The sequence below is a fragment of the Prunus dulcis genome, chromosome 8 (assembly GCF_902201215.1).
Source record: "Prunus dulcis chromosome 8, ALMONDv2, whole genome shotgun sequence".
In the NCBI taxonomy this organism is placed as follows: domain Eukaryota; kingdom Viridiplantae; phylum Streptophyta; class Magnoliopsida; order Rosales; family Rosaceae; genus Prunus; species Prunus dulcis.
The window spans coordinates 2,137,832-2,163,878 of NC_047657.1; the positions used below are offsets into that span (position 1 = coordinate 2,137,832).

General features: G+C 37.0%; 2 protein-coding genes across 2 annotated transcripts; both read right to left on the reverse strand.

The window, feature by feature from the left end:
• Positions 1-798: 798 nt before the first annotated feature.
• On the reverse strand, positions 799-2,773 carry LOC117636955. Its single transcript, XM_034371683.1, has 6 exons — positions 2,647-2,773; positions 2,384-2,504; positions 2,115-2,291; positions 1,943-2,042; positions 1,591-1,689; positions 799-891 (listed from the first exon to the last, which is right to left on the reverse strand). Exons 1-6 carry the CDS (start codon positions 2,771-2,773, stop codon positions 799-801), a joined length of 717 nt encoding a protein of 238 aa, XP_034227574.1.
• Positions 2,774-16,320: 13,547 nt separating this feature from the next.
• LOC117638032 (carbonic anhydrase 2-like) lies at positions 16,321-19,901 on the reverse strand. Its single transcript, XM_034373115.1, has 9 exons — positions 19,773-19,901; positions 19,156-19,214; positions 18,614-18,748; positions 18,200-18,248; positions 17,985-18,101; positions 17,776-17,829; positions 17,580-17,665; positions 16,929-17,037; positions 16,321-16,774 (listed from the first exon to the last, which is right to left on the reverse strand). Exons 2-9 carry the CDS (start codon positions 19,197-19,199, stop codon positions 16,595-16,597), a joined length of 774 nt encoding a protein of 257 aa, XP_034229006.1. The 5' UTR covers positions 19,200-19,214; positions 19,773-19,901; the 3' UTR covers positions 16,321-16,594.
• Between the last annotated feature and the right edge of the window lie 6,146 nt (positions 19,902-26,047).

Sequence of the window (26,047 nt, forward strand, 5' to 3'; positions counted from 1 at the left end):
TATGATCCACATGTTCTAAATAATTCATCGTAAAAGAGATGTTTGCCCCATAAGTGACAACATAAGCCCCTGAAGAGGCATTAGTACCTCAAAGCAATGAGATGATAATATCCGCTGCTAAAGGTACTCCAGAACCGAAGTATTGGGAAACGATGCATATACTATACTAATACACTTCGGATATTATCTGTCACTAAAGATTATTTACGACTTTGGTATTCACTTAATCGCTAATGCGTAAGTTGTTACCATGTGCCAAAAAAGTGTTGACCTCTAATGCCTTAAACCTTTAATAGCATCAGGGAATATATTAGAACTGATGCTAAATACTAATTATAGCATCAATGGTTTTGTTTATACTGAAGTGTGTTCTGAGTTATCACTTCAGAAAATATGCCAGTGCTGTTGCAAGTTATGGTTTACGCATTCTTTTTTTATGCTTATGCTGAAGTGAAAAGCCAACAAATAGTTTGACTTTCTACAAAAATTATTGACCCTTCGGATTATAGGCTTCGGTTCCCACAAAAGTGCTGATGTTGTTTTCAATTTTTAGCTTCAGTTGTTATAGCAAAACTGAGGTTGTTATACACATTAGACATCATTGTTACTAATAACGTGTAAGAAATTTCCACTTTTCACATCATATTTTACTTAGTTTATGTCTTCAAATATAGAGGCATCTCATCCATTTCATATATATTGCCATTGCAACATCTAAAAAACATTCCTATATATAATCCATACATCATCTATAAATAAATAAACTAAATACTACCAAAACAAGGAGAATGTTCAAACTCAAATCCACTCTAGCACATGATGTGCCCATTCATCTCGAACCTTGTCCAATTCCATTTGGGTGTAAAACACCTTTTTCCGACGACTCGCATACTAAAATGAAATGAAGAGACCATATAAGATTAAGAAAAACTATATAAAATTTTTACCAAGAAGCTATGCACAATCTTTAACAAGAAGTTAAAGAAAAACTATATAAAATCTTTAACAAGAAGCTATGCACAATCTTTAACAAGAAGCTAAAGAAAAGAAAAAAATACCATAAAACATACAGGGAATTCAACTTCAATTGTTAGAAGATTTCAGACAGCAACTTTTTGTTCTTTTGTTTTTTGTTTTAAATGATTGTATTGATAATCAAGAGGACAAGCTGTCCTCGACTAAACAGCAAGAGCAAACACTACTTAATTAAAAGCAGGAAACTAGAACCAAGAAGAAAACCACTGAAGCTACACCCCCCTAAAATTTGCTAGAAAAACATCTAAGTAAACTTATGCTCAGACAGCAACTACGTCAAGGAAACAGAAACTGTAAGAAAGAAATCATGCACATTCTGCAGTAGATTGACCAAACAGAATGGTATATGAAAACACAACAATAAGTACAACCTATTTAGCATTCATCCACACACAAAAAAAAAGTCACCTCAAAGCTGGAAACATTGCCAGAGCAGAAAAGGAGCAACATCAAACAAAGGAATCAAAAAACATTTGGTATTTCAGCTGTACCCAATCATCCAATCCATAACAAAGACTCAAAAAAACTGAAGCTGTTTATAATTTGTACAAGTACCTTAGTTCGAAATGCAAGGGATGAATCTTCACAAATTTCCTTCATGTACCGCATCACACAATAACCACACGTCTTTCCATCAGCTTGTTTAGGAGCACCCTACATTATGCACAAAACATATTCAATATTTAGTACTTAAAGTTCCCTAAAATTAATCTTACTAAATTGTCAAATACACACATACCAAAAGCATAATCCATGTTGGTGGTTTACGCAGGCCTCTCCCCTTTTCAGCATTAAATTGTTTTATTCCACTTTAGCACATAAATAACAGAAGATTTCAGGCTGTAATACAAATGAAAAAGTTGACATATTAAGGAAATAATTAAAAAAGAACGACTTTCGCGTTTACAATACGTTTCCATATATCATGAGGGTAACGAGCCCCAAGAGGATCCATGATATACACATTGTCTCTCTCTTCGTCAATGATTGTAAGGATCCAATGACCCCTACACATTAATTGAAAATATATTAGTAATAGTCATAAATATATATTCTAAAACACAAACCACTTCACTTACCCAGGATTGTATGGGATCAAAAAGATGTTGTCAATACTAGTTTGGTTCAAAGCTTTCACAATGTATTGAACCCTCCCTGCCTCATCCGGTGAATTCGGATCATGAAAGGTACGACTTGGGTCCATAAATGAAATCTTTGGTTCCCATTCTTGGTCTTTTACCAAATTATTTAAATACCTATTAACCATTATCATAGAGTCAGTAAACTAAAACACATGATTAATATCCAAATATAAACGTAAAATTATAAAACACAAAGTGACTATTACCTAATGTAAGCGGTTATTACAGCTTGTCCTATTTCATTCATTTGAATGAAGCTGATAACATCTTCTTTTAGAACGTATATCATCTTTTCTACCCCAAATATGTCCTCATCAATATCCCTAGCTGACAACACAAAGTGACTTTTACCTAGCATTTATTTCAATATCCTTGGCATGCCATATCCAATCCTTGTATGTTTGGTCAAAACCATTAAAATACATATGCTCCCTTATTACCCTAATCGTAAACTTTCTTGTATTCCCACATTTCTGGCATGGATAGCAAATGCGTCCATGATCAATAACATTTGCTAATGCTATCCTTAGAAATTCTTCAACTCCCTCTTCATACTCTTTACTTCTCCTATCGGCAAGCATCCAAGATTTTTCCATAATTGCTTAACCTATCATTTGTATTGGTTAGAGAAAACACTAGTTCATATTCAAAACAAAGAGGGCAGCAGCCAATTGCATGCAACTCAGCTCAATTGCAATGATGTTACGTGAATTATATACCACATGCATATTTAACTTAAGCCTTGTTATTTCAAAACTATACCATTGTGATGCATTTATCAACCAACCATTGGATTCTCTATTTGAGAATATGAATCACGTAGAGTAAAAAACCATGTAGACACAAAAAGCTCCAAACAAAAGCATCAAATTTACAAACTAAGCCATTCATTGCAATGGAAATTACGGGCACAAAGTTGACCTTCCATCATTTAAATAAAATTGCATCACAATATTTCCCACAACTTCCAACAAAGAACCAAAGTTTTTTCACTAACACTAAAAGACCAAACCAGAGTATTCAAACAATTTTAGACATAATGGTATCCAAATAGAAATAGTAAAAGCATAAATAGAAGTATACGAAACTCAGAATTCAAATAGTGAGAAACAAATACACTCAAAAGAGTAAAAGCATAAATTGAAGAGGAAGATGTTTTGTCTTACCTGTAGTTATCAAGATTCAGTACAGGCAAAGATAAGAGACTCCACCAAAGGCAACTGCGTGAGCTCCAAAGGGGATGCAAAATCTGGACTTCAACTTACCACCAAATGAGTTGTTGAAGGTTACTGCGGTGCCCTTACTCAGTCTCTGAAAGAAGGCACCCATTTTCAGTAAACAATGTCAAAAAACCACAACCCTTAATAAATTGAAAAATAAGCTTCAAATTGCAACATGCAACATCTATAAAAAATAATAGAACTCAAATGAAGAATAATCAAACCCTAAACTTAAAAATTATATGTATAGATTTGCCAAAATATGACTTTAACTTTACTAAAATTTCAAAACTAGAAAATAATTCACAACACAGAGAACATGAGCAATCTCAGAGCCCTAAAACAGATAGAGCAATTAAAACACAAAAGCAAGCACGTACTGGCGAAGGATCGGAGTTACGAACCCTAGCTGAAGAAGAAGTGTCCAGAGGAGTGAAGGAGACGACCGAAGAGCACAGATCTCAAAACGAAGAGGAGGCAGACAGAGTGACTTTCTATGACTAGATGAGAGAGTGCTGGTGACTGGGCATAGCACGAGATGGTTTAGGGTGAATGGGGGGTATCGCGGAGAGAAGAGATGGAGTTTGAAGGTGAGAAGATGGGAGCTTAGTCTCAGCTCAGTCACTATCAAGAGAGAGAAGAGGGAAATATTTTAAGAGAAGGGGGAACCTAAAAAATTCACGAAGGGACCGAAATTTTTTATGGGGAAAAAAACACTGTAGCGGTCAACAATAGGCTTTTGGCATTGGAGCTAAATTGGCGCTTAAAATTTAATTTTCGCCCAACAATTTTACGGATCAGTATATTTCAATCATCGATGCTAAATATATCGAAGCTAAGGACGTGATTATACAACTGTTAGTTAAACAAGTGCAAGAACAGCATCAAGACAGTGGGTTATGGGTAGATGTGTCAAACGGGCTGACTCGTGCTTTTAAAGTTTTAGTGTTTGGTCGAGCCGGCCCAATTAGTAAAATCATTAATCCCAACCCGGCCCAAAGCCCATGTCCACATTGAAACGGGCTGGGCCGGGCTCGTGCCGTGCCGTATTTGGACCTAAGAACCAACCTATTTAATTTGAATTTTTTATATTTTTTATTTCCACTAGATAATTCAAATTATAAATATTTAAAATGTAATTAGAGGTAAGAAATGATGAACTATTTGAAAATATTAATCAATCAAACATCCAAACAATATGAAAGGGTGAAGGGGAAAAAATGTCAAACTCCACAAAGTCCACTTCAACTTTTCAGCTTTAAACAACTTATTATTTTATATGTGGATAAACGTCTTGCTTTGATTATAAGAGAATCGTATATGTCATATGTACTGATTAGATATCAAGTCCAATGTTGTTTAATTAATTTGTAGTTGATATGGTGAATTAATTAAGGACCCAAGTAATTTTCCTAAAATGAATGATATCAAATATATGTTTATGATTATAAAAAAAAAAAAAACCATATAAACAATGACATCAGATGTCAAATTACTGCACTTTGACTTTTGAGGAAAAAAAAAAAAAAAAGTTAAGCAGGCTTGGGATCGGGCCAAGCTCGGCCCATGTTAGGCCACGGGCCGGCCTGGTCCATTGGACCTATTTTTTTTATCCCAGTCTGGCCCAAGTTTTGATGCCGTGCTGAGCACAGCCCACTAATATTCGTGCTTGTGTCGTGCCGTGCCTCATTTAAACGGGTTGGGCTTGTGCCATGCTGGGCTGGCTAGTCCCGCTTGACACCTCTAGTTATGTGCCCAAATATGTAACTTGCCAGTTTTGCCTTTGAGAAGGAAGATGATAGATAGGTGAAGTTGACTAACAGGTAAAAGATACCGAGTTGTAACAAATTTTTATTTTTAATCTCAACCATTCGGTTTGATCGAATTGTCAAAATTGTTTTCTACACTAAACGTCCACACTTATGCGTACTAAAGAGAGGAAAAAAATTTTGGGCCTAAAATTTGATTTTTTTCCCCAAACGGGTCCAAAATATGCTTTTAATGTCCTTAATCTGTCTACAAAATTTCTATATTTGATCAAACTTTTAATGGCCTTCATCTACAAGCATGGAGGATTTAAAGATTCAAACTATTGAAGCCCCAACTACCCTGAAGGAAGTGATTCGACCCGTCACATTGAAGGTGTGGTTTACAAGATCAAACTAAAGAAGAGTACCAATAATGAAGAGAAACTGATCTTAAGTGGTGTCTCAAGCCTGGTTCAAATGGGCGAAATCCTCGCCATTCTCTGCCCTTCCGTGAGTGGTGAAACGACTCTCCTAATGGCACATGGAGAACGGCTCGGCAGTTGACTCAGTGGCGCCATAACGTACAACAACAAACCATTCTCAAACACAGTGAAAAGAAACACCGAGAAGGCTATGGAAACTAAGGCAGTGATTATATAACTAGAGTTAAGCAAGTGCAAGAACAGGGTCGAAACAGTGGGTTATGGGCCCAATTTGTGGATTGGGCCCAAATTTGTAATTTGCCAGTTTTTCCTATGAAAAGGAAGATGGGTGAAATTGAATCTCACTCTCGAGTTCTTATTTTTCTAACGGGGTAAAAGATACCGAGTTGTAACTAATTTTTATTTTTTAATCTCAACCATTTGGTTTGATCGAATGGTCAAAATTGTTTTCCACACTAAACATCCGCACTTAGGTGTACTCAAGAGAGAAAAAAAAACTTTTGGGCCTAAAATTTGAATTTTTGCCTAAACGGTTCTAAAATATGCTTTCAATGTCCTTAATCTACCTACAAAATTTATATATTTGATCAACCTTTTAATAGCCTTAATCTACCTATTGAATTGGTTGGATAGTTGTAACTCCAAAATGGTTTTTGAATGTGAGGGAGAAGGGAGGTTTTTAGCTTAGAGAGAGGGAAAGAGAGAGCTTAACATCGCGCAAGCATTGAGGATTGAGAGATTCAAACAATTGAAGCCCCAACTACTACTGAAGCTCCAACTATCTTGAAGGAATTTATTTGACCCATCACATTGAATACGTGGTTCACAAGATCAAACCGAAGAAGAGTACCAAGAACGAAGAGAAAGTGATCTTAAATAGTGTCTCACGCCTGGTTCAAACGGCGAAATCCTCGCCATTCTCAACCCCTCCGAGAGTGGCAAAACTACTCTCCTAAAGGCACATGGAGACGGGCTCAACGGTCGACTTGGTGGCGCCATAACCTACAACAACAAACCATTGTCAAATGCAGTGAAAAGAAACACCAACTTTGTAACCCAATATGACTTTCTCTACCCCTACTTGATGGTCACCAAAAACCTATTTTACATAGCCCTTCTTTGCTTTCCCAACACACTATCGAAAGCCAAGAAAGCTATGGAAGCTAAGGCCATGATTATACAACTGGAGTTAAACAAGTGTAAAAACAACGTCGAAACGGTGGGTCATGGGCCCAAATTGTAGCTCAAGCCCAAATTTGGAAGTTGCCAGTTTTGCCTTTGAGAAGAAAGATAAGAGATGGGTGAAATTGAATCTCACTCTTGAGTTGTTATTTTTCTGACTGGTAAAAGATACTGAGTTGTTACTAATTTTTATTTTTTAATCCCTACCATTTGGTTTGATCGAACAATCAAAATTATTTTCCATACTAAATGTCCGCGCTTAGGTGTACTCAACAGAGAAAAAAAAAAAAATCCGGCCTAAAATTTGAATTTTTGCCCAAACGGGTCTAAAATATGTTTTAATGTCCTTAATCTACCTACAAAAATTCTATATTTGATCAACCTTTTAATGGTCTTAATCTACCTATTGAATTGGTTGGATAGCTGTAACTCCAAAATGGTTTTTGATTGTGAGGGACAGGGGAGGTTTTAGCTTAGAGAGAGGGAAATAGAGAACTTAAAATCATGCAAGCATGGAAGATTTAGAGATTTAAACTACTAAAGCCCGAACTTTCTTAATGCAAGCAATTCGACCCGTCACATTGAAGATGCGGTTTACAAGATCAAATCGAAGAAGAGTACGAAGAAAGAAGAGAAAGTGATCTTAAATGGTGTCTCAGGCCTAATTCAAATGGTCAAAATCCTCGCTATTCTCGGCTTATTTGGGAGTGGCGAAATGACTCTCCTAATGAAACTCAGAGGCCAGCTCGGCAGTCGACTTGGTGGTGTCATAACCTACAACAACAAACCATTCTCAAACGCAGTGAAAAGAAACACCGGCTTTGTAACCCAAGACAACTTTCTCTACCCCTACTTGAGGGTAATCAAAAACCTATTCTACACAGCCCTTCTTCGCTTGCCCAACACACTATCGAAAGCCGAGAAGGCTATGCAAGGTGAGGCCGTGATTATACAACTGGAGTTACACAAGTGCAAGTACATCATCAAAACGGTGGGTCATGGGCCCAAATCGTAGCTCGAGCCCAAAATTTTAATTTGCTAGCTCCTCATCTATCGCTTTAGCCATGTGTTCTACATCACTACCCTCCCAAAATTGATATTATAACATAATAGAACCCATAAAATTAATCATATAAGAACCTTACCATCTTGTGCTAGAATAAGATATCTCCCAAATAAAACAGCAGAATGAGATATTGATGTTGGAGTATCTTGCAAATAAAATAATAAAATAATCATATACTATTATATCATTATTTAATTATTTTAAAACCATATATATATATATATATATATATATATATCTCTCTCTCTCTCTCTCTCTCTCCCCCACCTCCACCCGATTTCTTCTTCCCCTCCCCCCCACACCCATTTCTTCTTTCCCCCTCTGTCTCTCTTCTCTCTCTCTCTCTCTCTCTCTCTCTCTCTCTCTCTCTCTCTCTCTCCAATTTCTTCTTTCCCCACCTCCACCCGCGCTGGGTTCTGGGTTCATGGGGAATGGGGGGGAGAAGAAATTGGTGGGGGGAGAGAGAGAGAGAGAGAGAGAGAGAGAGAGAGAGAGAGAGAGAGAGAGAGAGAGAGAGAGAGATTTTTATTATTACATAAATAAATAAATAAATAAACATTTTAATCAATTTAAATTTAATGAAAAGACAAATATGCCCTCATTTTTAACGAAAAAGTTGACTGAGATGACGGAAAGGACGATTTCTGAAAGTGGAGGTATAATTAAAGTACCACGGTAACAATTTAGCAATGTGAGGGACGAAAAGTAAAGTTGAGGCTTAGTCCAGGGACCATTGCTACAATTTAGCCAACGGAGAGAGAAAATTTTTAAAAGAAGCCAAAATGGACAAAATTGCCCTTATTTATTTTTTGATTTCCTAAGGAATCCTTTACATTTGCATGTCTTTGGTTTGAAAGTTGAGAGGTTTTTCTGTCTTTTTTGAAAAAGTTTTGGCTTTTTCCAAAAGTGAAAGTTTTTTTATGGACAAAACCTAAATTTACTTTGATTTTAAACCACCAACTTTGGGCTTGTTTGTGATTGCTTTTGGAGCAACGAAAAGCGCTTTTGTCTTTTAAAAATGGTGTTTGGCAAAAATTGCAAAAGTGCTTTGAGTGAGATCCAAAAGCACTTAGAGTGGTTTTGGAAGAAGCACTTGAGAGGTGCTTCTTCTTAAAAGTGCTGCAGGACAAAAACACGGGAATCACTTGACTCCCTTTAATAAAACTTTTAAAATACCGAAAATACCCATATTTAATTTTTTTAAATGCCAAAATAGCCTTTATTTTTTTGTCTCTTTTTCTCTCCTATTGAAATTAAAACTGTGACAGACATTTACGATTGTCAATATGCATCAACATTAAATTCGTCTGCAATGTTGATATGTTAAGGCACAACATAAGAGACACTAAAATCACCATCCACGGGTATCAGAGCCCTATGATTAATAGCAGTGTGCTTAAAACCCTATTGCTGCTGCCAGTTTCAGCTCCAAAAGCTTCAGAATCCATTATTGTTGATTCTAGAATTAGTGGAAATAACTTGTCTTTTCTTCTTCTTCTTGAATATGCAACTAGTTAGCTCTCTCTCTATATATATATATATATCACTTAGGTGTGCTACCAAAGTGAGGAATCTGAAGATTGAAAGAATTCGTAATTTCATATGAAGGTGAAAAACCAAAAGTGAGGATTTCCTAGTTTAGTATGAACACAATTGGCAGGCATAATCCTCATTGAGGATTATGTTCCTAAATCCTACTATGAACACAACTAGTATTCATGAGTGAGTTGAAGTCATCCTTAGATTATCCTTGTTGGAGAATGATATAACAGATGCATAACTTTCCTATGGAAAAACAAATACAAATAGTTGTTGCTTCAATGGCTCTTTAAAACTTTAAGTCATGTTTTTATTTTGGGATCTTGTGAATTTTTATTTACTATGTTTATTATAATATTTTGGAATTCTTTAAAAAAATTTTAAAGTACTTTTAAAAGCGCTTTAACTGTGTCAGCCAAACACTCAACAAAATATCAAAATGGCTTTTATGTAGTGTAAAAGCACTTTTAAATGTGATATCCAAACGACAAACTGCTTCTTTGTAGAAGCGCTTATGTCATAAGCGCTACTGGCATAAGCGCTTCGGGAAGAAGCACTCCCAAACGAGCCCTTTGTATGGCTTATGTACATAGGTGTTTTAAATCCATTCGACTCTTATGGTTTAAAACCACTTGCTATTTTCGGTTTGTTACTTTAGGAGGCTGAAGTTGTATATAAACTCCATTTGATGAATGAAATAGATAAGCAGAATTCAAAGCAGTTCCTTAGCTTCTTCATTTTGTTTCTCTAATTGTCTTAAAATTCCTCTTGTTCCTTTATTCCTATAAACTAGGAATTCATAGTTCTATCGGCTAAAAGTTTTGGATCAATTGGCAACCAAGCACCAGATCCACGAGGGTGATGGTGGTTTATGGTCCCAACTTGCAACCAACACAAAGCTTCTAGAGAAGAACTTTTAGGCCATTTGTTGTACACCAAAAGCCAAGGTCCAAGAGAGACACTATGACTGGAGAAAACAACCAGGATATATCTAGTGATAGCAATCACATCACTAAGCTTGAGCAACAAGTTGAAAACTTGTCTGCCTCAATCTTTAAACTTGTGGAGAGCTTGAGGACTAGGAAACCTTCATGTTCATTAACTTCATATGAGCCTGATCAAAAGCTCAAGAAAAAAGTTATTGAGGATAGCGAAGATTAAGACGACACATAAGCTGATCCAAAGAAAAAGGAAGCTGAATGAGGTGACAACAAAAATTTTGGTACCTTAAAAATTGATTTTAAGGTTGATGTCCCTATATATAAAGGAGATGTTGATCCTGAAAAGCTAGATAACTCGATAGACACATTAGAAACCTATGTCACAATTTATAAGTATTATGATGTGCAAAAGATAAAATTTGCAAGTTTGAAACTTTCAAGTAATGCCCTTAGTGGAAGTCCTATCGGATGTCTTAGAATTGACTTGGATGAACTTCAAGATGCTTTTGAGAAAACACTTATATCTAGTTGGCTATGAACATGAAAGATGGTATAAGTGGCAACACTTAACATAAAGATTTGGGCAGGCTATACAAGAGTATACAACAGAGTTCCACAACCAAGCTATGGTTTTGGACATCGATGTCAACAACCAAGCTATGGTTCTGGAAATGACTACTTGTTTGTGGTGGTAGATCGTTTCAGTAAGATGATGATTCGAATTCCATGCAAGAAGACCGTTACTGGAGAATGAGTTGCTAAGTTATTTTTCCAACATGTTGGAAGCATATTTTGATTTACCTACATCGATTATTTTTGTTAGAGGCAGTTAATTCTTAAGCCATTTATGGAAGTCGTTATGGGGAATTATGGATACCAGATTGAAAAGAAGTATTGCATTTCATCCACAGACAGATGGAGAAATGGAGCTCGTAAATCGGACTATGGTACACTTGTTGAGGAGGTATAATTCCAAGCATCTAAAGACTTGGGATGAAAGTCTCGTTTAGTTACAGTTTGGTTTTAATCGAGCAATTCATGGGTCCACACTCAAATCTTCATTTGAGGTTTGTTTGGGTTATTTACCCCAGAGTCGTTTTGATTTAGCATTCACTATGAGTGACTAGCCATTAAGTGGCAAAGAAGAAGAAGAACATGTTCGAGCACAGAAATTTTTCGAACGAGTCGGAAAGATTCATACTAAAGTGGAGGCATAACTGCAACGTTCTTAAAATGATATAAAACTCTCCATGATAAGCATCATGTGCCATGTAACTTCAAAGAATGTGACCTAGTATGGTTACACCTTAGAAAGGAGTGGCTAACCAGTAAAGAGAAGAAACTGAACCCTATTCGTTTTGGACCATTCAAGATCATCAAACAAATTAGTGATATTGCCTTTCAACATGCATTACCACCATACATGCATATGTAGTCGGTCATCAATGCCGAGAATCTTAAGCTTTTTGAGCCATCTCTACTTGGTGATGATCCCGACGAAGACACTTGCCTTCCATCGGTTGATGACTTCAAAATTGAACGAGAAGACCCTTTGCATGAGGATTGTATCTTAGAGCAAAAGGTTCGTTAAACCCGTCATGGAAAATATGAATATTTCCGCATTAGCAGAAAATGTCAACTTCCTAGCAAATCGAAGTGGTATATTTAGGACAAGGCAATAACAGAGTTTCCTCATCTCACAGTTTAGCTTGACCAGGAGCTCAAGCATCTTAAATGGGGGAGCCATGATCTAGGAGGATCTTGCAAGCAAAATAATTAACTAATATTATAAACAAAATAATTAAATAATCATATACCATTATATCATTATTTAATTATTTTAAAACCATAAATAATTTGTGGTTTAAAACAGTTGGTTTTAAACCACCAATTTTGTATGGCTTATGTACGTAGGTGTTTTAAAACCATTCAACTCTTATGTTTTAAAAACACTTGCTATTTTCAGTTTTCTACTTTAGGACGATGAACTTGTATATAAATGTCATTTGATGAATGAAATAGATAAGCAGAACTCAAAGCAGTTCCATAGCTTCTTCCTTTTGCTTATCTAATTGTCTTAAAATTCCTTTCGTTCCCTTATTCCTATAAACTAGGAATTCATAGTTCTATCGGCTAGAAGTTTTAGATCAGATATCTCCTAGATACAATGTATTGGCCCAAACATATAAAATTGTATTTTACATTTGAATTTATTAATGGAAAGGGTGAACATATTATAATATTATAATATCAAATTAATATTGTAACACCTCGACTCCAAATTTAATCTCATACTTAAATTATTTAAGAGAAATTACAAATTTACCCTTGAGGTAGGGGTATTTTGGTTATTTTCTTACCCGGAAAGATTTTGGGGCAGTGACTAGTATTTTTGGATAGGTCGTACTGAGATGAGTCCGTAGACATGTAGTAGGCTAGATTCGGAGTTGAAACGAAGAAGTTACGAGCAAAACAAGCTCAGTGGCAAAACCGTAAATATTTTGAAATGGGTTTTTTTAATTATAAAAAATCAGATTTCCTTCCCTCTCTCTCCCTCCCTCTGCGCAGAAACAGCCCCCCTGTTACTGTTCACCGCAGTGGTTTTTGGGCTACCACCATGGCATTTGGCCATCGCTTGGGGTGGCACCGGTCCCAAAAGAACTGGGCCACCTCCCTCTTCCCATCCCGACCAATCTCTGCCGCTGGAACCACCTGTGGTCATCGGAAAATGCAAAAATTCCGAACGATTTTAACCCAAAATTCACGGAGCTCGTTTGGACGCCGCCGGCCACCATTTTTGTCGATCTAGGTATGCTTTCTCATCCTTTTAATGTGTTATAACTGATGGTTGGGTAGGATTTCATTAATTTTGAGGGTTGATGGGTCGATTTTCAATTTGAAAATCGGTCAATTTTTGGATCGCTATTCCGGCCACTTCCGGCCATTTTTCAGGGTATGTCCAAGAACAAAAGTAGTTCCAAATGGGGTCTTACACCTAGGATAGGAAGCTTGGCCGCCGGTTTGGAGTTTTTCTGGCCGCCGGAAATTACTCAAGGCACCCACTCGCTGCCAGCGCGTGGGCCAGGAAAATGGACAGGTTTAGGTCCTAAAGTGATCTACTAGTCCTCACGAGTGCGTAGGTGTGCTCGGATTTCAATTTGGATACCGTTTGAGACTCGAACGGATATCGCCTATTGTGCGCTATCCGGGTTCGATAGGTTTGAACTGTTGGATAGTCTTAGATTTAATATATGTTAATCTAGACATTTCTAGGATCGTGTAGGAAGTCACAGATCGTGAATCAGAGCCCTGGATGTTCCGATTTAATAATTTAAAGTTTATGTTTATAATAACCCTCAGATCGTGCAATCGTGAGCGATCCGACCGTCCAATCCGGACCAAACTTGCAGGACGTATATCCTATATCTTGTGGAACCTATAGGAACTTTCGGATCAGAATTTGGAGGTCGTGGGCCCGTTTAACCAAGTATGGGGTAGTTTGACCCTTGGTTGACCGTAAGTATCCCGAGGTAGTTTTACCTTCCCATGAGGATTAAAATGACTGTAATGACATGTCTTGATCGTTAGTTGATTATGTGGGATTGGGATATTAATTTATTGTTTTAAATTGGGGGGTGGGGGGTGGATTATCGGATGCTAGATTGTTGTTGAGGTTTACACAATACTAGAGGTTAATATATATATATATATATATATTTATAAAGGTATAAAAAGAGTTTAGAATGTTAGTTTGAAGTGTTATACGCACTACTCTAAGTACCACCTTGTGATTGTTAGGTCCCACGTGGCGTAGGTTATCCGGCATGAGGACAGACCCTATACGTGGTGTTGGAATTTCCGGCGTATAGGGATATGATATGATGGTTAGGTCACACGTGGCGTAGGTTATCTGGCATACTGACAGACCCCATACGTGGCGTTGGAATTTCCAGCGTATGGGGAGATTATGTGATAGTTAGGTCTCGCGTGGCGTAGGATTTTCCGACGTTGAGACAGACCCCATATGTGGCGTTGGAATTTCCGGCATATGGGGAGATTATGTGATTGTTAGGTCCCACGTGGCGTAGGTTATCCTGCTTGAGGACAGACTCCGTAGGTGGCGTTGGAATTTCGGGCGTGTGTGGAGATGCTATGATTGTTAGGTCACACGTGACATAGGTTATCCGGCATGCTGACAGACCCCATATGTGGCGTTGGAATTTCCGGCATATGGGGTGATTATGTGATTGTTAGGTCCCACATGGCGTAGGTTATCCGGCGTGAGGACAGACTTCATACGTGGCGTTAGAATTTCCGGCGTATGGGGAGATGCTATGATTGTTAGGTCACATGTGGCGTAGGTTATCCGGCGTGCTGACAGACCCCATGACAAACCCCATATGTGGCGTTGGAATAACCGGCATATAGGGAGATTATGTGATTGTTAGGTCTCGCGTGGCGTAGGATTTTCCGGCTTTGAGACAGACCTCATACGTGGCGTTGGAATTTCCGGCGTATGTGGAGATTATGTGATTGTCAGGTCACCCGTGACATAAGATTTTCCGGCGGGATGACAGACCCCATACGTGGTGTTGGAATTTCAAGCGTGATGACAGACCCCATACGTGGCGTTGGAATTTCCGGCGTATGGGGAGATTATGCGGTTATTAGAGAGATGAATTAAGGACTATTACTGAGTTGGGAACGAATAATGTTTGAAAAAGGTTTTGTTTGGGATTTCTGTAATTGATTGCATGTTGATGGTTTTGTAAATTTTGTATGAAAGAACTACGTGTGGCTTGATCCCTTAGTAAGAGTACGTAGGCAACCTAAGGTTATTAGGTGCAGCCGCAGACATAGATGTGATTGTGTTAGGAGGTTAAAACCTCGTATGTTGGAATTGGAAAAGTTAGATGATGTATGTTGTATTTAGTCTTCATAATTCATATTTGAGTTTATTAGTTGCCTTGCCAAAGGCAATATTTTGGCTCAAGGGCTTTGTGGGTAGTTTGGTTTCGCTTCGGTTTTTGTGAGGGCCAAAGGCCAAGTTTGTGAATTGCATGAAATTATATTGTGCGTGCTGCCTGTTGGGATATTAAATGTGTTTTATGCAGGTTGAAAAATTTGGGGAATGATCAATTTACAAGGGAGACTGCCGAAATTTCGGCAGAAAGTCCCGGTCTTTAGTTAGTGGGCCCAGCATCGGGGTGATGTTGGGAATTCCACAGGATTCGTCTCGGATTTTGAGAAATTCGAAGCGGGTTTTGTCAAATATGCTACCATGAGTTTAACAAAATGAAATTATAAAAATTCAAAGTTACATGGGATGGTGCTTTGGCCCAAGTACGGGCCCGGCCCAAGGATGACTCAACTCAATGTGTACTTGGGCTTTGGAAAGGATTGTTGGTTTTTTTTTTTTGTTTTTTTTGTTTTTTTTTTGTTTTGTGTGTTTGTGTTTGTGTAAATTTTTATTTATCTTTATATAAGTTTTAATATTTTAAAAATGCTTTAAATATATTTGAAATTAATAGCTAAAATTATCAAAATGTTCATGCCACATCAGCAACTTAACGGTTTTGTGGACAGAAATAGTAAACTGGGACATAGAGTAAGGTTATGAAGGGTGTGCGACTTTTGAGTTCCAAGGGGTAAATTAGGATCGACATTCAAGCTGGGGGGTAAAACCGGAATTAAGCCCAAAAAAAAGGGAGGTGTGTTAGTTACTAGCTTTTGACATCAAATTTGATTATATCACCAGTTAATTATTTACTTAATTATTTATTATTTTTATATTAACGAGGACGGGGTTCAAAAGTATCACTAGATTAAGAGTTTCTTAATTCTCTAATTAGCAAGATGGGGTAGCATTAGCAGAGACGTGGATGAACCGTTATTTGAGCAAAGTGGATGAATTGTTATTTGAGTGTGCTGAAATTAGGGATGAATCAATTACAGATTTGTAGTTGCTTAAGAGCTGCTTCTAAACCCAAGAAAGAAACGACAATTCAACTAAGCATGCCAAACAAATATCATATAGAGGGCAGCAGATAATAGCTGCTAATTATTACACAGTTTCCTTGAAATTACAAAGGGGACATGAAGTTCTTAATTCAACTAAAGAAAACAAGCAACATTACACAAACATTGACAAAAGAACCAACCGAGAAACTGATACAAGACCAAGCAGTACCACTATAAGGATTCATCTGCTTTATTTATATATATTGTCACTCTTATTGGCAGAGGCACATATACACCTTGATGATGCTTCATGTAAGCTAGCAATTAGGTGCTGGAATAATGATGGGGGGTGAAATGTGTGATTCAAGCTCCCAGAGCTCGAAAACTCCACGGACAAAGTCATAGTAACCACCCCGGAGTGCTAGATTTCCGTTAGAAATCGCCTTTTGAACGTATGGATAACTTTGCAGGTTTACCAGTGATAAATTTACCGATTCCTGCATAAAATCATTGTTCAATAAGATGCTGAGTGAGATTTATTTCAATCATGGAGAACTGAACCGAGTGTACAATGTATATATGCTTTGTAAATTTACCATTGAGTTAAAGATGGAAAAGTATAAAAGAGTTGGTGCTATATAATTAGCTTACCCTTGCACAAGCTTCACATTGTTCATCAATATCATCCCCACCCAGTCCATTTGCTATAACCTTAGCCTTGGCTGGTAGACCAATTTTAACCCATTCATCTATGAAGTCACTGCAAATTCCAATCAAAATGGACGCAACGTTGTATACCATTAGCAAGTTATTATGATTTGTGGTCCCCTTTGGTGTTAAAGTTTTTCATTGCTTAGTTGCTAAAAAAAAGGCATTTATAGAGTTTGACTAAAATATACAAGAATAGCACTTTCAGTGGTTTTTGAAGAAGCAATAGAACCTTTCATGTGTTTGGAACAAACCACACTACTAAAAATAGGTCGATGGAGTTGTGTCTACACATAGAGTTTGTATTGACACTCTTCGTGGCCAATATTTTAAAGGAGTGTCGTATAGTAAGCTAATAACTTTAGCTAGCCCATCTATTGAAAAATTTCTAGTTCCGTCCTTGTATATTGTGCACGAAAAGTGCTAATACAAACTCTATTTTTTGTAGATACAAATGCCTGTGCTCTTTGAATTTTTTTAGTATTGGCGTTATTAAATATTAAAAAATTGGTAATGAACAAAAACATTTTATCCTAAAAAGCGATTATATATGAATCTTCCACAAGCTAAACTTTTGTACGCAAAAAGCCTTACAAGGGAACAGAACCATCCTCTGGATGAGTCATAAGCCTCTTGATCCCTCCACAACGACTGTGTCCAATGACCAAAATGTTTTCTACCTGTCAAATTTTCTTCTCTTGTTATCATTCATAAATACTGTAATAAGAAGTGAAGAGAAAATACCTAGTAATTAATAATTAATTAAATCTAAAGTTTTTGGAATGTTCACCCCAAGTGCTGTTATAGCATATTCAATGGCCGCTCCAACCCCTACGTATTTTAGCTGCAAGCCATATAAACGAACTTATTTTAGCTGTCTAATACATGATTAGTGTGGGATAAATTGTTAAAAACTATGTTTAGTTTGATTAGAATAACTAATCACTTGAGAGAGAGAGAGAGAGAGAGAGAGAGAGAGAGAGAGAGAGAGTATTGAACCTGGTTAAAAGCAGGAACCATGTTAGCAATGTTGCGAACCATGAAGGCCTCCCCAGGTTGGAAATTAAGGATATGAGAGGGGCTTACTCGGGAGTCCGAGCATGCAAATACCAGAAACTGCATTGAAACAAACCATAAAATTTTATTAATATGTTAAGCTATATAATAATTAATTTTAAGATGCTAGGCCTAATCTAGTGAAGCACAAATTGTACCTTGGGGCTTTGTCCTTCAGCAAGCTCATTGAAACAGTCCGGATATTTTCTGCAAGATCAGCCCAAAAAGATGGTTAAGAAACAATGAAAAATATTATTAGATTTTAAAATTTTCGAGAATATCCACCTATTATTTATTTTGTCCTTTGGGTATAAGATGGCTAACTACTGCCAACACTATTATAAAATTCAATAAGTGTGAGGTTTTATTACAAATGGTCTCGATGTTATTAGTAATGGAACAATTCATTATATGTTATACTTTATTTGTTCAATGTTAGACTTTATGTTCTTCAACAAAAAGTCCTTTCAATGATGATTTTTTTCTGAATTGTGGCAGTGGTTGAGATGCTTTTCACGAATTTAATCATTCATATATGATTTAACGTTTGAAAAATATATCCAATCTTTTACTCGAATTTGTTGGTCCTGAAGTGGATGAAGCCATCCACAATTCTTTGAACTGGGTTAAAATCACCAGGTTTTTCCAACTCAGCCGTCAACTTCTCAATTTTGGCAGCAGCCACATCGTCCAGCTCTCCCTTCTCACTGCAACCATATATACCAACCAAAATTGTCAAATTTTGCATAAATTGTTAAACTATAAATTAAGCACACGGTTTTGGAAAAGATTTTGTAGCCAAATATTATATTTAGCCATGGATTTTTTTTTTTTTAAATCTAAATTTTGGTGGCTGAATTATCATATGTAGTCTATGAACACTTTGTTATTATAATTTATAAATTAAAGATATACAACATGTCACGGAAATGTTGAAGAATTTCTTGTACATGATGCTATTGTTACTCAAAACAAAAAAGAACTTGATCAGTGCAGTATAGCTCAATTGGTTGAGCTCAATAACATCTTTGAGTGTATTTTCTTTCTACGCTTTGTGTAAAAGGTCAATTGTAGGAATCTACAAAAATTAAAATAAAATAATAATAAAGAGTACCTGAGGAGATTCTTGAGTCGTTGGAGGGCCAATTGGCTAGCCATTGCCTACTTTCTTTTCTGCATATTCAAAGAACTTTAGTTAGAAGAAAATATTCAATATATATAAGTATATACTTGTGTGCACATATATATAAGTTGTTCCTCTTAACGTTCGCTAGTTTTTATTTCAAAAAAAAATTGGGCAAGTAGTTTTTCTCTTAAATTAAATGGGTGTTTTTCATTTCAAGAGAATTAAAACTGGCTTAGGCTTCTAATGAAAGACTAGCACTACTCTAGCACTACTCATGCATGCATAACGAAAGTTCCATTCACTAATAATACTTAACAAGTACACACATATAAAATGAAGTTCACAAGTTTTACAAATGTATAGTCGAAAATCCTTTTGGTTTGGCAGAAAGGGGTTTCGATTTCGAATCGTTCCTGAATTTCAAAATGAAAAGTCATTTGAATCAAAACTTGCAAAATCCACTCACAAAAAATGCATACATAACTGGAGATAACATTCAGAATAGTTTGTCAAATGCATGGCATGCAGTTTATAAAAGCAAAAGTGTAAATCAAGTAAGCTAAAGTCTAAAGACATAGCATAAAGAGATTATATTTTGGCCTAACCGTGTAAGTTTTCAAGAAACTTGTCTATATAGCTAGGAATTCAAGGAGAGATCAAATTTGCAACAAACACACCACAAATGCATGCACATCTTTGCAGCGAGGAGTGGAGCTACTATTTATAGAGACCAAGAGTACTTACTCCTTTTTTTTTTTCCAGAAAGACCCAAGACTTACTATTTAATCGGCATGTTTTAATTGCTAATTTTGAATTATTGAAGATTGGACAGCGAGAGAAAGGCACAGATGGACCACATTTTTGGTCAAATGCAAAGGGCTGACAGCTTCTTATAACAAGCATCCTTCGATTTGAACAGTTTTGTTTCTACCAAGTTGTTTAATAGTGTAAATTGCATATTGCCATGTGAAAATTGGTCCCCTCCAATTTCAAAGGTTATCCAAACTTCTTTTTTCGTTTTCAAATATGTATAACCCTAAATTTCCTTTTCAAATGTACATTATTTTATAAAAAAAATTATGTTTAAAGGGGGAGCTTTTGTGGAGGAATCAAGATCGCATTTTTCCTATTAATTTTCTGTATTTTTCTATTGTCAGTATATACCCGGTGCGATCCTCTTTCGAAGAATGCACTGCAATTTTGTTTTCTGATTTTCATGTATGACTTGAAGATGGACCTCTTTAGCTATCTGATGTACTACATTATGATATTTCTATCTATTGCTTCATATATAAAGCTATTTTTTTTTAATTTAAAAAAAAGGTTTACCAAACAACTAATCAGTTTTACCCATAGTGTGTTGGTTGGATATGGCACAGGTATTTGGTGTGCTCTCAAGTGGTTCTGGCTTCAAGTCCCCATGGTATATGTGTGTGTGTGAGTTCTCCCCCGCCTCGTTCCTAATGGGTATTTTTGTCTTGGATGAATATTAATTATTACTGGAATATCTCCCAACAAAGCAATCCCTATTTTTTTATTTTTTTATTTTTTTGGTGCTAGTGAAGTTCTTATGGCAATCGCTTATACACAAAGGATGATGAAAACTAAAGCTTTTCCGGTTTGCATATATACTTCTCTCTGGTTATGTTTGTGTTGAAAACTTGGTATTTACTGACCCAATTGAGGCTAATGATTCTAAATAGAGTTTGAAATTAACGTTGTGTTTGAATGAGGAAAATAAAATAGTATCATATAGTTCTAGGCGGCCGTCTCACATCATGCAAATTAACGTCAATTTCAACTGTTTGCATAGCTTATTAGAGTTGAAATTAACGTTATAGGCCAGCTCATAATAAAATTTCATACGCCCACAAGAAAAACGCATTTTCTGTCGTTTTCAAGTGCACATGCCCTTACACGCAAGTGCACATGCATATAACTTTTTGAATACAAACAATTTAGTTTCCTACCACCACTAGTAAGCATATTGGTCAAATGTCAAATGGCCATGTGCAATGCACTGTGAATGTATATGAAATGAGATATGATTGAACTAGTCCCCCTCTTCTTTTACTTCTTTAGTTTTTATTTGATGCAATTTTTTCTCTCCCACACGATTCACGATGCACGATATTGATATTGAACTATGTTAAAGGTTCTTGGTATCAAATTGTTTTGCAACATAAGAAACTTATGCTCCGTCGGCTGGCCTTGATATTGTATAAATATTGTATAGCTGCCGACCTAAACATTTCTTATGTCACCAAATGGACTCTTGCCTAAAATATTGTACTCCCGGCCTAAGTAATTTGGAAAAGAACATCAATTACTCAACTTATAGATTATTTCTTCTGATTATGGGATCTTAGCATTTAAGCTGCATTGGTGTGCTACTTTTGACTATGAGATTGGTCCGTGACTCACTGTGTCCTATAGTAATTACCCTTGCTAGGGCAGGTGTCTGTTGTTATTACCCACACTACCACGCCAAAAGAACAAATGAAAGAGAAAACGAAAAGGCAATAGTGGTGGAAATTATTGTTGGTAGGCTCAAATTAGTTGTTATCCACTATTGGGTCTTATCCACACGTTGCGAATGAGTTTGTTAATATTGTTGCGACGTGTAATATTTATATGGTTTTAAAAATTTTTGCAAGCTAACATTATCTAGGATAAATTTCCATTTAAAAAAAAAAAAAATCTCTAATGATAAATTTAGGCATATGTTTAATTTTATTTATTATTTTATTATGGAGTTTTTTTTTTTTTTTGGGGGTTATATATTATGGAGTTGTATTATTATTCACTATTGAATTTTTGTAATAACCCAAACCAAAATATGTAAAAAGTAAGGAAAATATCTTCTAGCGAAAAGACTATTTTGCCATCGCATTATTTAATAGGGGGAAAATTGACTTTTTAATCGAGAAATAATTTGGGAATGCCGCTTGCGCCATTGCGTAGAGCGCGGCGAAACGAGTTCGTAGACATGGAGTAGACCCGAATCGGAGCCATAACGAAGAAGATATGGTCTAAAAATCGCGAAGAGCAAAACGGTAATTTGGCCAAAAAGTCAGACTTTTTATCCCTCTCTCTCTCCTCTCCCCCGTCACTTTCTCTCTCTTCCTCTCTCTCTCTCTCTCTCTCTCCCGCGCGAACTGGGCCGTGCGACCCTTCGCCTTCTCGGCAACGGCCCGGCCACCACAGGCTGAGCCGATCTCCGCCGTGGATACCATCTGGTCCGCCTCCGTGTCGCCGTCACGACCTAACCGACCTCAACCCCGGGGCCGCCCTGAGCTGGCCGGAAAATCATGTTTTCCGACGGAGGTTCCTTCAAAGCCACCCGAACTTCCAGCTCAAAATTCTCCTTCGTTTCTCCACCAAATCGATCGAGTAAGGTATGGTTTCTCAGCTATTTTTCGTGTTCTAGCGGATGGGTATATGGGTTTCGATCGATTTTAGCTCTAAGGGGTTCGATTTTCGACTTGAAATCTGGCCGAAACTTCGGCCGCTCGAAACTACTGTTTTTGGTCACTTTTTGGGGTGTGCCCAAGAACAAAAGTGACCCCAAATGGGGTATTTTACCTAGGGTAGGAGTTTGGAGTCTTGGTTCCGAGATTTTTCGGCCACCCGAAATTGCTTTGGACACCCAAAGCTGCCCGCACGTGCTGGAGCGCGTGGGCAAGGGTAGTGAGGTAATTCTATGCAGTTTTGTGACCCTCGTGTCGTCACGAGCATGTGGGATTTTGTCGATCTCGAATCGGAGTCCGTTTGAGCCTCGAACGGATTTTCCATATCGCGCGATCCGTGGGTGCAGTGTCGTTAAATAATCGGATCACGCTGAATTTCGGATATGTCGGTCTACATGATGTCAGGATCGTGTAGAATTCGACGGATTGCGAATCGGAGTCCCGGATACTCCGGAATCGGGAACCCTGAGACTAGGATTTGGATTTTAAGCGATAACGCGATTTTGGCTAATCCGACCGTCCGTTTAGGACCAAAATTGCAGAACATGGTTCCTTCTCTGTAAGGAACCTTCAGAGGAGCCCAGATTGGCCATCGGAGACCGTGGAACCACGGGGTCCCGGATCGGCCGATCTGGCAGCTTACCGCTTGTTGAGGTTTCGGGTCCCTTAAGGCCGGTCTAACTGTCCCAAAAAGCTAAGGTGGGCATAGGAGTAACCTGAAACGAGTGCACGTATTTCTAAGAGCTGGGGCAGGGTGTTTAGTTGAAATTCTTTTTATTCAGCAGTTTATTAATTAAATCTTTATGGGTAATCAGGCACCAGGAGCCCGACAAGATTGCAAAAGAGACCTTCGAAGGGTCAAAGTAGCTCGGACCATCTGTGAGTGGACCTTCTTTCATGAATTATTTTATATAAATAAGTTATGTAGAGGTTTTCCATAAATAAGATTTTATAAGTGATTTTATATTGATTTTCTATAAAAGAGTTTTTATAAACGAGTTTATTTGACTAAACTCCATAATTAATCTTGAGCAAGCTTTATTGTGTTTCTGAGCATGATTAGTACATAAATAGTTCTATAAGTTGTGTGCTGCTTACTTTTACAAGCTTAAGAGTTATAGAAAACAGATTTTGAGGCTTATGACAGAAGAAATAGCAGCACAACTTGAGATTTCAGTTATTATTCAGATTTTTGTTTTAAAAGGAATTTATTTTAAAACCACATCGTACCCATTTATTTTTGGTGATTACCCAGAGTTGGACCGATGTCTACGGACATCCAGTCCGATTTCAGTTTATGTCAGTGCACTTGACTTTGCCTCATGAGTCTCGGGGACGCTCGGACCGTGAGTGCCATGATTTGCGGCTCGGCAGACTTGGTGTCCCGAGACCTGCCAGGATTGCGGCTCGGCTGACTCTGTGTCCCCAAGACCTGCCAGGATTGCGGATCAGGCTGACTACGGTCCCCTGCATCCTGCCAGAGCGACTCGAGCTGACTTGGTGTCATCGAGGAATCTGCCGGCGGGACAGGCTGATCATAGTCCCATAATTTCGCCAGTTTGTAGCTCGGGTAGCCTGCATGAAGCCCGAGACCTGCCAGGGAATTGACGGATAAAACAGGGGTACAAATAGGTGGTATTTTCAGAGGATTTTGAATTTCTTTTATTGAAGCATAACTTTCAGTTATTTTATATTGGTTTCTTTGATATTCGTGCATTATCTCTCTCTATATTTGTTGAGTTATTCGAGTACATTCTTCAGTTAGTTAACAAGGTTTATACAAGGTTTGAGTACAGTACTTTTATACAAGTTTGGTTTCAGTGTTTTATACAAGCTTTGATTTCAGTGCTTTTGAATAAAATTTATCGAGCTTGAATATGAATTACATAGAATGCTTGAGTTTAGTATGCTTTAAATGGATTGTAAGTATTCAGTTACTTAACAATTTTTATAATGGGGGTTATTATGATTGTTAAACTGTTTTCAAGAATTCTTATGTTTGGTCCACTCACATCTTCAAATTGTTTTCACCCCCAGGCCGTAGAAGTACGCGGGATCCACCACCGGGCCAATCATAGCTTCCGCGCCAAGGTAGAGTTTTGTAGAAAATCCTTGAAACCTGGAAAACTTAGATTATGCTCTGATATCTAGTATTAGTGGAAAAATGGAATTGAGATCTGTTACTTGAGACATTCTGGCTGTTGGGATGGATGTACTGATTGTTTAACAGGTGGAAAATTTTGGGATTGGTCAAAATACAGGGGAGACTCTGCCGAAATTTCGGCAGAAGTCTAAGGGAATTTTAAAGAGAATTTGAAGCAAGAAGGGTAAAAAGGTCTTTTGTGCCCGACATTCGCCAGGTGTCGGACACGCACAGGGCTTGGCCCGAATTTCAAAGTGGAAATTGGGTCGGGTCCTGTCAATTTTAATATTGTTCATTATATCTGATACTAAATTTTAACTTTAATATGAATTTTTTTTATGTGGTACTAAGTTACTCATATATATATATATATATATATATACAGTCCCGATCTCTTGGACCACAGGAGTCCAAGAGATTGTGGTCACCCACTGTTGGATATTAATCCAATGGTTCAAAATGATATATATAAATGCAATATGCCATAAATGATTATTACCCAATTCAAGTCATAAATGAGTGAACCGTTAAATTTACATCCAACGGTGAGTGACCATAAATCTCTTGGACTACAGGGGTCCAAGAGATCAGGACTGTATATATATATATATATATATATATATTCAAGCTCATATATCTTATCATATGCAATATATTGTAGTAAATTATTATAACTACAAAATTATGGGGAGTTTAATTTTCTTTCACTAATTACTACATATTTTCTAAAGACATGGTGTTCTTTAGGTCGCTGCATAATCAACTTAAATCACTCTACCCACCATGCCATGCATTTTATTCCAATTTTTTGTGACAAAATAATAGACAATTGACTAAATAAACATCCTCTAAAGTTTCAATAAAAATTTCCAAGTTTTTCTCACAATTTCTGTGATTTTTATTCAATTTTTATCGATATCGATTTTTTTTCGATATTTCCATCGATATATCCGTGTTTTTGGACCACCAATATTTCCGAAACTGTCGATATTTTAGACCATATTTGTTATTACCCACATCAGAAGAGAGTTATTTCTTTTCATAGTTTATAAGTATCAATACTTTAGAAGCCCTAAATAGAGTACGGGCCTAGTAGAAGCAAAGTTAGGCCTCATCTTAATTTGAGCTTGGAATATATATATATATATATATATATATTTATAGTCAAATATATATATATATATATATATATTTAATTGTGAAAAGATGGGCCTTGAGGCTTTGTTGATTTAATTTTTTTATTAATTAGAAATTCGTTTTCAGATAA

Excerpts from the sequence above, each read along its gene's own strand:
- LOC117636955 (XM_034371683.1), bottom strand. The coding sequence starts at position 2,773 with ATGGAAAAATCTTGGATGCTTGCCGATAGGAGAAGTAAAGAGTATGAA. Across the intron at positions 2,292-2,383 it reads GTAATAACCGCTTACATTAG|GTATTTAAATAATTTGGTAA; the intron begins GTAATAGTCACT and ends AATGGTTAATAG. Across the intron at positions 2,043-2,114 it reads TTGATCCCATACAATCCTGG|GGGTCATTGGATCCTTACAA; the intron begins GTAAGTGAAGTG and ends ATTAATGTGTAG.
- LOC117638032 (XM_034373115.1), bottom strand. The coding sequence starts at position 19,199 with ATGGCTAGCCAATTGGCCCTCCAACGACTCAAGAATCTCCTCAG. Across the intron at positions 17,038-17,579 it reads GAGGATGGTTCTGTTCCCTT|TGACTTCATAGATGAATGGG; the intron begins GTAAGGCTTTTT and ends TGGAATTTGCAG. Across the intron at positions 16,775-16,928 it reads AATGTGAAGCTTGTGCAAGG|GAATCGGTAAATTTATCACT; the intron begins GTAAGCTAATTA and ends GATTTTATGCAG.